Source organism: Balaenoptera musculus, chromosome 14 (assembly GCF_009873245.2).
Source record: "Balaenoptera musculus isolate JJ_BM4_2016_0621 chromosome 14, mBalMus1.pri.v3, whole genome shotgun sequence".
NCBI classification, from domain to species: Eukaryota; Metazoa; Chordata; class Mammalia; order Artiodactyla; family Balaenopteridae; genus Balaenoptera; species Balaenoptera musculus.
The window spans coordinates 71109995-71123651 of NC_045798.1; the positions used below are offsets into that span (position 1 = coordinate 71109995).

Consider the following 13657-nt stretch of genomic DNA (forward strand, 5'->3'; position numbering starts at 1 on the left):
GAAGAAAGGAAAGATACTTTTATACTTCTGAACATTTGACAACATATCAGCAACACATAACTGTCTTAACAGCAAAGGAAAAAACTATACCAGTGAAATTTTCTATAGTGGCCAGTTAGCTCTACAGAAATACTTAAAGATTTACAATGAATTATGAGAAATTGCTGTTGACAATGATTAAATGCATAGATAATATCTACTGCCACACCAAAGCACTCCTTAGAAACTGTGCAAATTTCTGCATAATTTTAGCACTGGAAAAAATAAACTAAGTTTATTTGAATATGAGGCATGAACAGTGTACTATAGCTTTAAGTTTTGCATGGCTTTTATAGCAAAGAGCTATTCTATCATTTTAGAACATTCAAAGGTCCACTTATTGTATTTAATACTGTCCGTATTAGGTTCGGGCATGTTTAAAATGTAAACAGCTGTGAGGACTATATCATTTGAAGTTGTTATAAAAGCTATTAAAAGCTAAAGTTTCATCTACATTAAATCTACCACAAATTTCAAGCTTAAAATATGCTTATAAAAACCTGCAGGGATATTAGCCAATTTCAAGACGACACAGAAATTCAAAGAATAAACCACTCAGTATGTTTTTAAATGACTTATTGGTAGTCCAAAGCGACTATTTTATACACCATTGGCAGTTTTATTTACACAATATTTTTATATATTTATGGATAATTTTGTGACGCTTCTTCAACATTACCGAGTCTATGATAATCAGCATACAAAATTTGTTTTTTCTCCCTGATAAGACTTATTCTGATATATTCACTTAATAATTTTTTGGATGCACTGAACTGAAATCAAGTCAAACACACAGGTGTTTGGGTTAATCTAATCTCAGCACATTTGCAAAACCTATTATTCTTCTAATTTATTAAAAATGAAATAAAACTAATATGCGAACACTGATTGGTAATATTATTTTCAGAAATCTAATTTTATTTTAGAGTACAAGAACTCATAAGACTCATTAGCATTCTTTTCAATGAATACTAGTGCCCTACAGAACACAGAATTAAATTAAAACTATATATATATATATATAAATATATCATAGGAAGGAAGAACAAAAAAAAAGGAGAAAGTAAGCAGGAGACAAGGAAAGAAAAGAGAAACTCATATTTTTATTCTACATAAGGGGGAAATTTCTAGAAACAGACCAGTTCTAAACAAAATTAAATTATCTAGGAGCTCGAATTTGAAAAAATATATATATATATGGATTGAAAATAAGATATCATGTATTTAACTATGATTACAACCAACTTTTGCTATGTTGGCAACTGGAGAGACCACAGCAACCCCTGCTTATAGCACCAGGTATTAAAAAGACCCAGAATGCCTTTGGTTCCAGCTGGATTCTTCTAGTTGCCACCTGGTATTCCAGACACAAATGGCTACTGATGCAGCTACCTTTGCAGCCTTTATTCAGTCCCCTCTCTAGAAAATAGAGACATTCTCCCTGCACTCTGGGCTGAAACCCATGTAAATTTTTCCTAAATCCTCTCCACAAATCTCCTTTCGCATGCAAATCCATAAATCATCATAATACCGACAAAGAATTTAACCAACACGTGAAACTAATACTCATTCTCCTGAAAGCTCTGTGCAGGTAAAACTCCTCGAACTTCAGGCACCTTTTCAAGGCTCTCTTCAGAGCTTAACCAGCTGAGTATCAACACACCCACCCGGTCTTCCAGGATATACAATGAATCACTCCAATGTGGGTCAGGTGGCTGGAGGTGCAGGGCATTCCCACCTCGGCCACATTCTAGATAAACACACCGCTCTGGCGGATGGAACCTCATTTACTCCTATCTCCTTGGCATCAATACAAAGCAGAACAAAATAAACAGTATACAAAGCAGAAACAAGCAGTACTTACTGAAGATGGCAAACCTGGAGGAACTTTTCGAACTTTCTTTGTCTGAACCTCTGAAAGAAAATGAGGATGTTGTGAGGCCCCCTGCATGCCCATTCTCCTAACTAAAAGAGATTCTACCACGAAGCCATTTAGATCCGACCAGATTTTCTCAAATCGTGACTTTAGCAAAATGTCGGTACCGCTATCATCTTTTCTTCTGGCAGAAATCAAATCCTGCCTCTTTCATAAAAATGAAGAGATTTAACTTTTTAATGCTCTGGTTTTTCAAAGAGGTTCCTTAGATGGGCGGCCAAGAGAAAACAAGAAATAAGCATACACCAAAATAGTTCTCCTGCTACTATAAGTTAACATACCCACCCAACGTACTACTGGGGTGGGGTGGTGAGAGAGTCATGAGCCCGACAGTTGAGCATAATTTTATGGTTTTTTAGGGGTGTGGGGTGAGGATAGTTTGAGAGGATGATATTAAGAAAGAAAGAAAAAGAAGAAAAAGCTACTAATAATCAACTCAGGCATTCAAACAGAGGAATACCTTACCCAGGGCACTACTGTGAAGAGGCCTCCTTCGGGGGTTATTGCTAGAATACTGATAATACTGGGAACCAGGTTTGGTGGGCGAAAGGGTTCCTGGGTTGCCCATATCCATGTCACCTCCAAGGAGACTCTGCTAAAAGGTTAAAAAGGAAAAACAAACATATAAGGTTAAGTTTTTACATTTGCCACCCTCCCCAACTGATTGTTAGTACTTAAACCAATGCAATAAAGGAAACAGCGTCTGCTAAGCTTGAAACAATTAAAACCCAACATGACAGAAAGCGAAAGAAAAGCCCTCTAAGAAGCTATCCCAAAGTTTGTGAATTTTTAGTTCTTTACTTTGGAGAGGAAGGTAGGCAGTGATGTTCATTAAATGAGATTTTCATCTTTTAAGACGACTAACATTTTCATCTTATAAGTAAAGGGCATTTATGCAAGGCTAATATTTTCTTTATCTAGAGATAGGCTTATATCTGGGAACTAGTCATGCCCTTCCCTTAACAAGAACCAGGGAGAATCTGATTTTTCGAATGCACACAATTTCCCCCTGCTGCTCACATTGGGGGAGAGTGTAGATGCTCATTTCAGCTGGGAACTCTGCCTCTCTGCATGACCCTCCACGAATTCACACAGCACCCCCAGAACAGAAAATGCCAACTGAACCAGGAGGAAATTCAAATCCTCAAACTGACTCCCAAAATTATAGAAATAGTAGGCATTCTAAGCTAACAGGAACACATTAAAGGACTTCAGAATGCCCTCTTGAGGACTATCAGAAACTAAAACACATCCCCACAAACGAAACATTTACCTGAACACTAGAAAACTTTCCCAAATATCACTAACTTATCATGGTGTGACAAATCACTGAACTTTCGAAAATGATGACATACGAAAAATTATATAATAATATCACAGTCTCTAAAAGCTACACAGAAACTTACCCATAATATATAAATCGCCTGATTATACTCTGCATTGAACACATTGTTCTTTTAATTATTCTGATATGCAAGAAAACCAGTGTAGATACTACCATTTATATTCAGAACAAATTTACTATTTAATAAAGAAATTTTAAAATTAAGTACTAAAAATCTAACTTTATCGTTACTTGTAATCAACTTTTACTGACTGAACTAATTACTGTCCTTGATAAAGTACAGAATGTGTTTTCCCTAATCTAAATTCTAATCACCATGTCACTCACAACAGACTTAGGGATGCTTCACTAACACACTATTCACATGCAAAATACTCTAAATAGGCCAATTATGACTCTGCCCCTGTTCCCTGGTTAACCCGCTGAGAACTGAAAAATTTCACAAGGCAGTCACCAACTAAAACAAAGGGTCCTTGTTTTAAATTAAGACAGTCTTTTTGATTCCTAAATAGCTCAACAAAGTGGCATGTCTTCTAGTGAAAGCAGTTGGTCAAATATGACCCATAAGCTGGAAAATCAAAAATTCAAACCTCCCCTTTCCACCGCCATATAGCTAAATATCATAAAGAGAACCTCTCTATTCCGAGGGGTTTTTGTGAGGGCTGGATGAGTCATATATAAAGGACTAATCAGCTACTGACAAGCTTGCCTTCACTGCTTCCAGTTTAAGACTTTTCCAAGGGACACATAATAAACATTACTTTAAAATAAAACTTCGAGGATGAGATTTTAGGATGGAAGGACATTTTGAGTATCAACTCATTTCGAATATCTTAATATTTACCAAATACCTGATACAACCAGATCATTTACCAGACAAAAATCTGACATCCGAATATTCAATTACTGCCTCTTCCGAATTTAGGAAAGATAACAAAATGCAAGGCAATGACAAACTAAAATAGAGAGTTCTTTAAAATAGTTCTCTATAAATCAGGAATCCAACAGTATAACATCAAATGATTTCTTTATCACTTTAGGAGTGGCATTTAAAAATTTTAGAATCTCAACCTGAAATTTCGCTCTTGGTAAATCTTACTGACAGTCTGTTTACTTAAGTCCAAGTTTTCTTTGCAATTTCCATCAATAAAGCCATGAATGATTTAAATCACAACCTCTTTACAGTTTGGGAAATCTACAAATGAGCCTTCATTTCATTGGAAAGAGGAGTTTGAAAATGATATTATTGATAACTCCGTAGTTTAGACATTACCCCTATTTCTGCAATTTTCTTTTTCTAAAATTATACAAAATATTCCAAAAAGGGCTGAGCGGATAGGTCGAAGTGCTTGCCTGTCTTTTTAATGAGCTTAACCATTGCTTAATTCTTGTTGGTCCTGGTGGCAAAGGTTTTCCCTCCCAAGAAAGTAGATGCATTCAATAGGTCAACATAAAAACAAACAGGCTTGCTGTACTGTGTTTGAGCAGCATTCACAATAGAGCTGTGAAAAATATAAAATGATAACTAGATAGCTAACTGGCTGTGGCTGACCTTATTGCTGTTAATTTTAAAGAAAGTCATTTCATGGGCCAGTTGTAAATAAATCACGCATCCAACTCTTACATGACATGAACTATGTATAGTGACACAGGACTCAGAGCAGATAGCACTTACAAACATTTAGTGGCTTGCGCTGATCTTTCTTTCTTTTTTTTTTTTTTTTTTGGACAAAGCACATTCCTGTTTTTTTCTTTTTAGATCTGTTTGTTCCTTTTTCTCTTTTACTCAGACAATAGAATCATTCTTCTAAAGCATACCAAAATAAGCATTTCCTCACACTTAAGGGAGGCTCTAATCACCCCCCTAGGGAAAATTAAGATAAAAATATATGAGTTCCTATTGTAGAATACATTTGTAAATGAACAATGACCATTTACTATTGTCTGGCCTTTACATCACGCACTTAACTCTCTTCAGCTATGAGAAAGATAAAAAAAATTTTTCCACTGGCTGAAAACCTGAGTTTATGAATTTTAAAAAGTTAATGCCATTCAATTTACTAAGGTAAATTAAATATTGCACAAAATAGATATGGCATTCATTTATATACGAATTTACCTACATGTATATATACATATTTATATGCACACGTATATATGTATATACATATATACATACATATCTGAAGACAAATTTATACTTAGTAAAAGTTAAGTGCAAAAGCTAAAGTCTACTTTCAAAATGGGCAACTTTGCCTTAAATAGGATTATAAAGGTTTTCGGGTTTTCACATTGTGCAAGCTCATGCTCTGCGGTTATGCTGGGTCCCAGTAGAGAGCTGCCTTAGTCTGCCAGGAAACACTGGAAGCAAGATGTGGCATCTCACAGAGCTAACCTGTAAATCTTAAAGCCAGAGTTTAGCATTTTGTTTAACTGCCTGCAACGTGATGCGCCGATCTCTTCCCCTTATTCGCTCCTTATTTTCTTCCAAAGACCAACCATTTTGACTTAAAATACCCTAACCAAAGAATAAAATATACTGACTTTGTTAACTCGATTTAAACATTTGGGGGTCCACCCTCTGCAATCAATTCTTCAGCAAAGGCCCAGTCCCAACATAGCCACTCAAATGCCAAATGCAGCCATTCTGTAAGGGGCCCTTTCAATGAAACGTTTTGTTTCACATCAGATCTGGGTCTCAGACTATCTTTCTAACACATTCTCAGCGCTGCTCCCTATTGCTTTTGTGGGGAGCTTTTTTAACATCCTTGATCAACCATCAAACTTTACTTATGCAACCAAGAATGCAAACCATGAATTAAACTTGGGTAACAGAAAAGCAGCATCTCTCTCAAATTAGATTTATAACTGAATGGTAATCAAAAATAGAACTAACTGCTTCAAGCTTAAATGATCAACTTTTTTCTTGTTAAACTAAAATCATCTTGCGCTGAACTATTATTTCATTTCAGTCAGCACTTTAAATGTAATGGGTGGGTGGTACATTTCTAAAAAGGAAGATTATATTTACCCTTAATTACAGATATGAGTGAGATCAGAATACGATGAATGCTGCTTTTTGGCTTATAATTAATTCACCTAATAGGTGGATGACCTTGAATTTCAGAGTTGGAATCTGGGAGAGAGAAAAAAAAAAAAAAGAAGTCCGGGGCCGGCGGGGGGGTGGGGAATCTCTGGGGAAAATCAAATGTGACCCTGGTTTCTTAGGGTTTTCTCTGATTTTGCGTCACTCCCATTACGTTATGATCCGATATCAGACACAACATCTTGGGGGGATGTTGGAGAACAGAAAAGCAGTCTCAGATGAAACCAGATTAAGCTCCTTTTCTGAACTATTGCCAAATGCTTGTGAGTCTAATTCATGTTTGGGTATTCTAGTACTCACACAGCTGCAATTCCATTCTTTCATCACAAACCTAAGTAATGTATAGTGGCTTTGTATAGCGAACTGACTCTTTATAGCCAGGAATTTTACAAGGTTTTCTGTTAATATGGAAATAAAATTCTGAACCACTCTAAAACTTACAAATGCAGGATATATGTAGAGCGATCTAATAGACTGCAGTGCCAAATGCAAAATATACATTGAGAAAAATTATAAATTAGATTTGTTTAAAAAACTTAATTCACAACCGAGGTCATTTTTACATAGTTAATTCTGCACAGAATTGGGTTTTCAAAGACACTGCTGAATAAGATTCCTAACAGCCATGGGGAAGTTTTTGCAAATCCCTGTCGAAAAGCTGCTGCTGAATTTGCCATTTTGACCACAGAAGGGCCATTGCTGACTTACTATAGTAGCAGGAGGGGGTGATAATTTTGCTGCTGTTGGCACTTACTCTGCAACCCAGAAGATATCTCGCACCAAAGGGCAATGAAGAACACAGTATTTCCACCTGTCCGCTTTTGAACTTCAAAGCTCAAAACTGAAGGTCAGTCTCTGGACACTCTTTATTCCTGATACCTGAAGGTCCAGGAATATACCTTTATAGTTTATTTTGATTTGGTCTTATGCTTCAACAAAAGAGGACTCGGGAAACTTAGAAAGATAAGATGGCAAGGAGAACTTTCGTAATCAGGGACTTAAAAGATTGCTGTTATACTGGAGAGAAATGCAAATTATTGAAATTATCCTTTAGCAACGAATTTTCTTTTAAGGACTTTGGTCAACGTCTGTCATTTCTACTTTAAAAGTATAATGCGAATTGTAACAAGTCAGAAGTTGAATGCAAACCTTTTAAGGTAAGATGGAGAGCTTTGAGGTCGGACAGAAAGGTCGAACTCTAGCTCAGAGGCATACGAGAAATGTGAGTGGCAGTTGGTTATGCAATTGCTCTAAACCATATTTTCCTCCTCTGTAAGAAGGGAATAAGAAAAGCTCTATCACAGAGTTATCAGGAGCAGATGAAACAACACACGTACAATGTCCAGCAGAGCTGGAGCCCAGCACACACTGTCCTTCCTCCAATTCATGGCCCCATATTATGAGCCGCTGATTATTATTTAAAAGATTCCTCAGAAGTTGTGAATGTCAGTTAGATCCCCTACACCACCTTCAAATGAAAAGTATATACGGAGATAATAATTTTGAAAAGTCACTAGGAAAGAACTGAAAAAGAGTTAAATATGGCAGTCTATATAAACAGTGGTGACAGCCTCAGGGCCTAGAGCTACACTGGCAAGAAGAAATGGCTAGTTTTCTTCCATGCTTAATAAAAAACTGGCCAACAATCAATCTCGATAATTTCAGCTTAAGTGGCCACTTTCCTGGAACTGCCACAAGGATTACATCAACGGCTCATTTCATTTTGCTCTTTTGCAAGCATGAGCAAACTGCTACGGTTAATTCAACTATACGTGAGAGCAAAACTAGTCACAGTTAACCAACTGGGTATGCAAAAATAAGAAATGCATTATATTTGATAGAATTTGATCAATCATGTGATGTTAAATAAATTCAAATTCTTACTACTACATTAGCCACTGAAAAATGACATCAAATAAAGTTCAATTTTGTTTTTCCCTTTGCAAGGCCAATTATAGGCACTGAATGGCCATTATGTGGTATTTTTCAAGTACAATTTAAAAAAAAAAACTTTGCTTCCCCCATGACATCACAAAAAATAAATGCACTTCACAGTTTTGGTTGGAAATTCGCATAACTCCTAAAGAATTCAATTGACCTTGAACAAAATTATTCATTTTAGTAGTGATTGTATTTCACCATACATTCAAAAATTCAAATATATTGTCTTTTCCTATGAAGACACACAACACCTTATATTTAAATGTTATAATGTGATGCAAAGGTTGCCATGGTAACTATACTTAATGTATAACACAGTAATAGTCAGGTAAAAACTCATGCATTTTGGTATGGAAATTACAACTGCCCAAGGGTTGACAAGATTTATGCATTCACCTGTTTGACTACCTCTCAAATTAAAAAAAAATACATTATTTATTGTATACAATAAAGTGAGGAGGTCTTTCCTTGGTTTCTGAAAATCCATTCTGGAATCCCAGGTCATCTATTACATATTCAAAGGAGGATTGCATTTGTTAGTGAGAAGGTAGAAATTTAGCAAAAAGGAAACACAAAAGCAAAGAGTAACCTACAGCATAAGTGGATTTGAAGAAATCTTATATAAACAATATAGAATTTAAGATAACTACCTGCTTTTCAGTTTATGCACCTTCTCAATTCAGGAAGTTTATTTAATATATAACCTGATAAGTATGCTGTAATCACTACTTGCCTTAAAATGTTTCTCTTCAGCAATTTTGTTCCGAAGTGAAAACAGAACAAATTTGAATAAGACCTGTTAACGTACTAGGGAATGAGCACCACTTCTCCTATAAATATAAACATGTGGCTATATTAAATGTGCTGAAAAGTATATTTGGCCAGGTTGCTATTTTAGTAAAATAAAGGAAGAGTGAACTGTCACATGTCATTCTTCTTCATATGGGTGGGAGAGGTTCCACTTCAAGGTTGTTATAAATACCTTTCCCTCTAAGCAAGAATCTATAAAACCCATTTTCATGTAGAGACTCTTTTTCTGGAGGACAGGGGCCAGAATTTCATTCATCCTGCTTACTAACCAGCAACTCAAACAGGTGCTCATATAAAGTCGAAGAGCCAACGGTATGAGATTTACTAAAATAAAGTATCCTGATAAGTATCTGAACTTGTACATAAGATGACAGCCTACCGCGTGACATGAGGAAATGGAGGTTATCTGGAGAAGCAGCAAATACATAATGAAATCTTTGAATCATCGTGAAATTAAGTCCGGACTACCCTTCCAGAGCGACACATGGCCTCCTGCTTCAAGAGGTCTGCGCTCAGTGAGCATTAACAGTTTCCCCCCTAAAGTTCTCTTTCAGGAATATGTGGCATGAAGGCCAAATTAGTTTATGTGGTAGTTAACGAGGCAAAGACTTATCCATATCTTAAGTTCCCACTGAGCCTCGTACTGAGATCTGCCATGGCAACAGCTCACTAAATATTGAAATGATACAGAAGAACCGTTGCTACTGATCAAGTTGAGGACTTAAATAACTATTCTGGGTTTTGTTTTGTTGTTTTAGGATAAATCTATTCCATTAGTCATTCCTACTACTGTTGCTGCTAATAATAATAATAATAATAATAATAACAGTAGTAGTAGTAGAGGGGAGGGAAAAATTAGGAGTTTGTGATTAACAGATACACACTACTATATATAAAATAGATAAACAACAAGGACCTACTCTACAGCACAGGGAACTATATTCAATATCCTGTAATAGCCTGTAATGGAAAAGAATCTGAAAAAGAATATATATATACATATATATATATATATCTGAATCACTTTGCTGTACACGTGAAATGAATACAACATTGTAAATCAACTATACTTCACTAAAAAGTTGTTTTGAAAAGAAGGAAAAAAATAATAGTAATAGTAGTAATAGCAGTAAGAGGATACGGAGGAGGAGGAGGAATGTGGAATGAGAGGGGTGGGGAGGGTGAAAGGGACAGTAGTAGCAGCTACCGTAACTGAGTGTCTTCCACGAGCCAGGCACAACCGCAGCTCCTTTACATACATACTAACAAGGCAGAAGATGGGACCCCAATGGACACACGGGGACATTCAGGGTGGAAACGTGGCCTCATCAATGCCACGTGGCTGGCAAGTGGCAGAGCCAGGACTGGAGTCCAGTTAGGCTTGACATCAAAACCTGTGCTTAACATCTACCCCACACACTGCTGCCTCTGTTCTGTGCACTCGGGCCCTCCTGCCCTCACTCCCACCATGAAAAGGAGTCAATCTCTTTCTCTCTCCGGTTCATCTTAACATCAAATCTGATCTCTTAAACTTAGCCCAAAGGCGCTTCTAAACTCAGTCATGCAGGGCAGGTCTGGGTGTGAGTGCCACTTACCCCCTGCATAAGCTTGTACAGTGTGTCTAACCTTGGCAGGCTTCAGGCTCCCTGTCTGAACAATGTTGGTATTATAATACTACTACCTGTTGTAAGAATTCACTTAGATAATCTAAAGTGCTTAGCAAATTCCTAACACTTCCTGAGCCTTAATTAATTGTATATATACAATTATGTAATATATAAAATATATATTATATATAAAATATTTTATATATGAATCCAATATATATTCTATAACATGATTATGTTAAGATGGGATATGATATATTATTATATACAAGCAATACACATACATATCATACATACTTGTACAAGGAGGGAGAGGGTGTTCGAGGGTGCCCTCTTGAACAACAGAAATCTCAGTTCTTCTGAGATTGCCCACTGCCCTTGCTTCTCCACTGCCTCTTGTCTTTAACCTTAATTTTAACCTCTTGTCTCTAACCTTGATTTCCATAGGGTGGTCAATTATCTTCTCTAATGAGGCTCAAATGCTTTTTCTTTCTTGTTATTTCTTTTCCCCAGTCTTCCCTCACTGCAGTCCTCTCCAATTTCAGTCCTCCTCCTTCTAGACTTTTCCTTGCACTTCCTCTGAAAAAATTCACCTGCTGCAACATTACATGTTGAATGACAAGGAAGTATTTACGCCTCTGATTTCTCCCCTGTAGTCTGGGGGTTCCTCAAGGGCAGAAAATGAGCCTCAATCATCTTTGTATTTCTGGCCTCTAGTACAATAGGCCCTGGCACATAGTATGTCCTCAATAAATGCCAACTGGATTAAATAATTAAGTAGTCGATTAATTAACTAGTGAATATGTTTACATGAATGACTTCAAAGGTTCCCGTCATGAAGATAACATCTCCATCTCTATCCTAGTAAACATATAACTCTTTATTTTTTTTTTTTAACTTTTGGGTTTATTTATTTATTTATGGCTGTGTTGGGTCTTCGTTTCCGTGCGAGGGCTTTCTCTAGTTGCGGCAAGTGGGGGCCACTCTTTATCTCGGTGCGCGGGCCTCTCATTATCGCGGCCTCTCTTGTTGCGGAGCACAGGCTCCAGACGCGCAGGCTCAGTAATTGTGGCTCACGGGCCTAGTTGCTCCGCGGCATGTGGGATCTTCCCGGACCAGGGCTCGAACCCATGTCCCCTGCATTGGCAGGCAGACTCTCAACCACTGCGCCACCAGGGAAGCCCAACATATAACTCTTACACCTGCATATTCAGTCCTGTCCTCAACTTTTTTCCTGTGCCTCTGGACTGCTCTTTAAGAGAACCATCGACCTTGTAAGTGCTTCATAAGAAACCTAAAATTTGACCCTTAATACACAAAGGGCTCAACACATCTTTTCCACAGAACTTCTGCTGCTCCCTAATTATTCTCTCAGTCCTTCAAAACATATTTGAAGAGGCAGAATTTGTAAAGTCTATGAAGAATTTAGTTGTATGTTCGTCTAAACACATGCATGAAGGTTTACATTTTTTTTTTATCTGTGATTGGTTTGGGTGAAAAAATGGCTGGACTTCCCTAAACATGGCGAGTTGTCAGATGGTTGATCCCTAAGAGGCCAGGTTCCAGTGAGAATCTGGAACAGTTCGGTTAATGCAGGCACTACCTGGGAGCTACAGATTCAGTGATGCCACAGGCCTCCAGTAGAAAAGACACTGCGGGAAGAGGAACAAAGACACAGCGAGGAAAAGAGGAATGGATTGTGGAGAGTTTTAAAGGGAACGGTTACTCTGGGGAACAAACATAGGAAACAGGCTGGGAGAACTTAAAACAGCTGGCTGAGAAATTACTCTTCCTGAGTACGCAGCAAGGAAATCTAAACATGTTATTTAGCACTGGGATTCTAATTTCTTGACTTCGGATAGTAGGATGGGTCAGACAGGATCAGAAGATAGTAGGTACTCAATGTAGCTGGTGGAAATGGAAATGACCACAGAAATGGAGACAGAACTAGAGACAGAAATAAGATAATCAAGGCGATGACTTAAGACCTGGGCTTCAACACAAGACAAAGTTTTGGTATATTTCATCATAGGAAGTGACATGACCTAATCTTTCTTAGACTATCCATGCACAATTTGTCTGAACTCTTCTGATTATGTTAACTTTTCCAGAATGGCACCACTAACTACTAAGAACAATGTTCTAAGACAGAGGTCAGCAAATATATTCTTCTTTTTTTTTTTCTAAAGTCTTTATTGAATTTGTTCCAATATCCCTTCTGTTTTATGTTTTGGTTTTTTGGCCACGAGGCATGTGGCATCTTAGCTCCCCGACCAGGGATTGAACCCACACCCTCTGCATTGCAAGCCAAAGTCTTAACCACTGGACGCCAGGGAAGTCCCAGCAAATATATTCTTAAAGGGCCAGGGAGTAAATATTTTAGTCTTTACCAACCATGTGGTCTCTGTCGCAATTACTCATCTCTGCTGTTGTGGTGCCAAATCAGCCACGCGTAGTATGTAAATGAACAGGTGAGGCTGTGTTCCAATAAAACTTTATTTGTAAGAATGGGCTGTGGGCTAGATCGGCTCCAGGCCAGCGTTTGCCGATTCCTTTTCTAAGATGCAAGTACAGTGCTTTGATAGGACACATCCTCAAAGCTCAATTATTTTGCCATGGTAAAAATGTCACGAAATTGTATAGATGCCTGCTTTCCACCTTTCTCTCCTCCTCATCCCAGCCCCACCCAGAATGTTCATATACCGCTGTCAGAATTTAGCTCTCTAAAGCCCAGAGCGCTCCTGTGTTCAGAAAATCCTTCAGAGCTTGCAAATACTCATCCCCCGACCCCCAGCCCACGTCTAATCAAGTCCCAATCTACCTTTCAGGCCTCTCTTCCCTCTTCCACACACTGTGAGCCGCCACTCTTCAGG

At 37.7% G+C, this 13657-nt stretch overlaps 1 protein-coding gene across 16 annotated transcripts in view; it reads right to left on the minus strand.

Annotated features, from left to right (window-relative positions):
• Window positions 1-13657, minus strand: part of TCF4 (transcription factor 4) — a 352696-nt gene that overhangs the window by 122897 nt on the left and 216142 nt on the right. For 13 of the 16 annotated variants that reach the window (XM_036874762.1, XM_036874761.1, XM_036874759.1 and 10 more), the window contains 2 exons: window positions 2441-2570; window positions 1904-1953 (listed from right to left, as the gene is read on the minus strand). The exons of the other annotated variants lie outside the window; for them this stretch is intronic. In XM_036874762.1, coding sequence (XP_036730657.1) covers window positions 1904-1953; window positions 2441-2570 — 180 coding nt within the window. The remainder of the gene's footprint in view (window positions 1-1903; window positions 1954-2440; window positions 2571-13657) is intronic. 16 annotated transcript variants of the gene reach the window in all.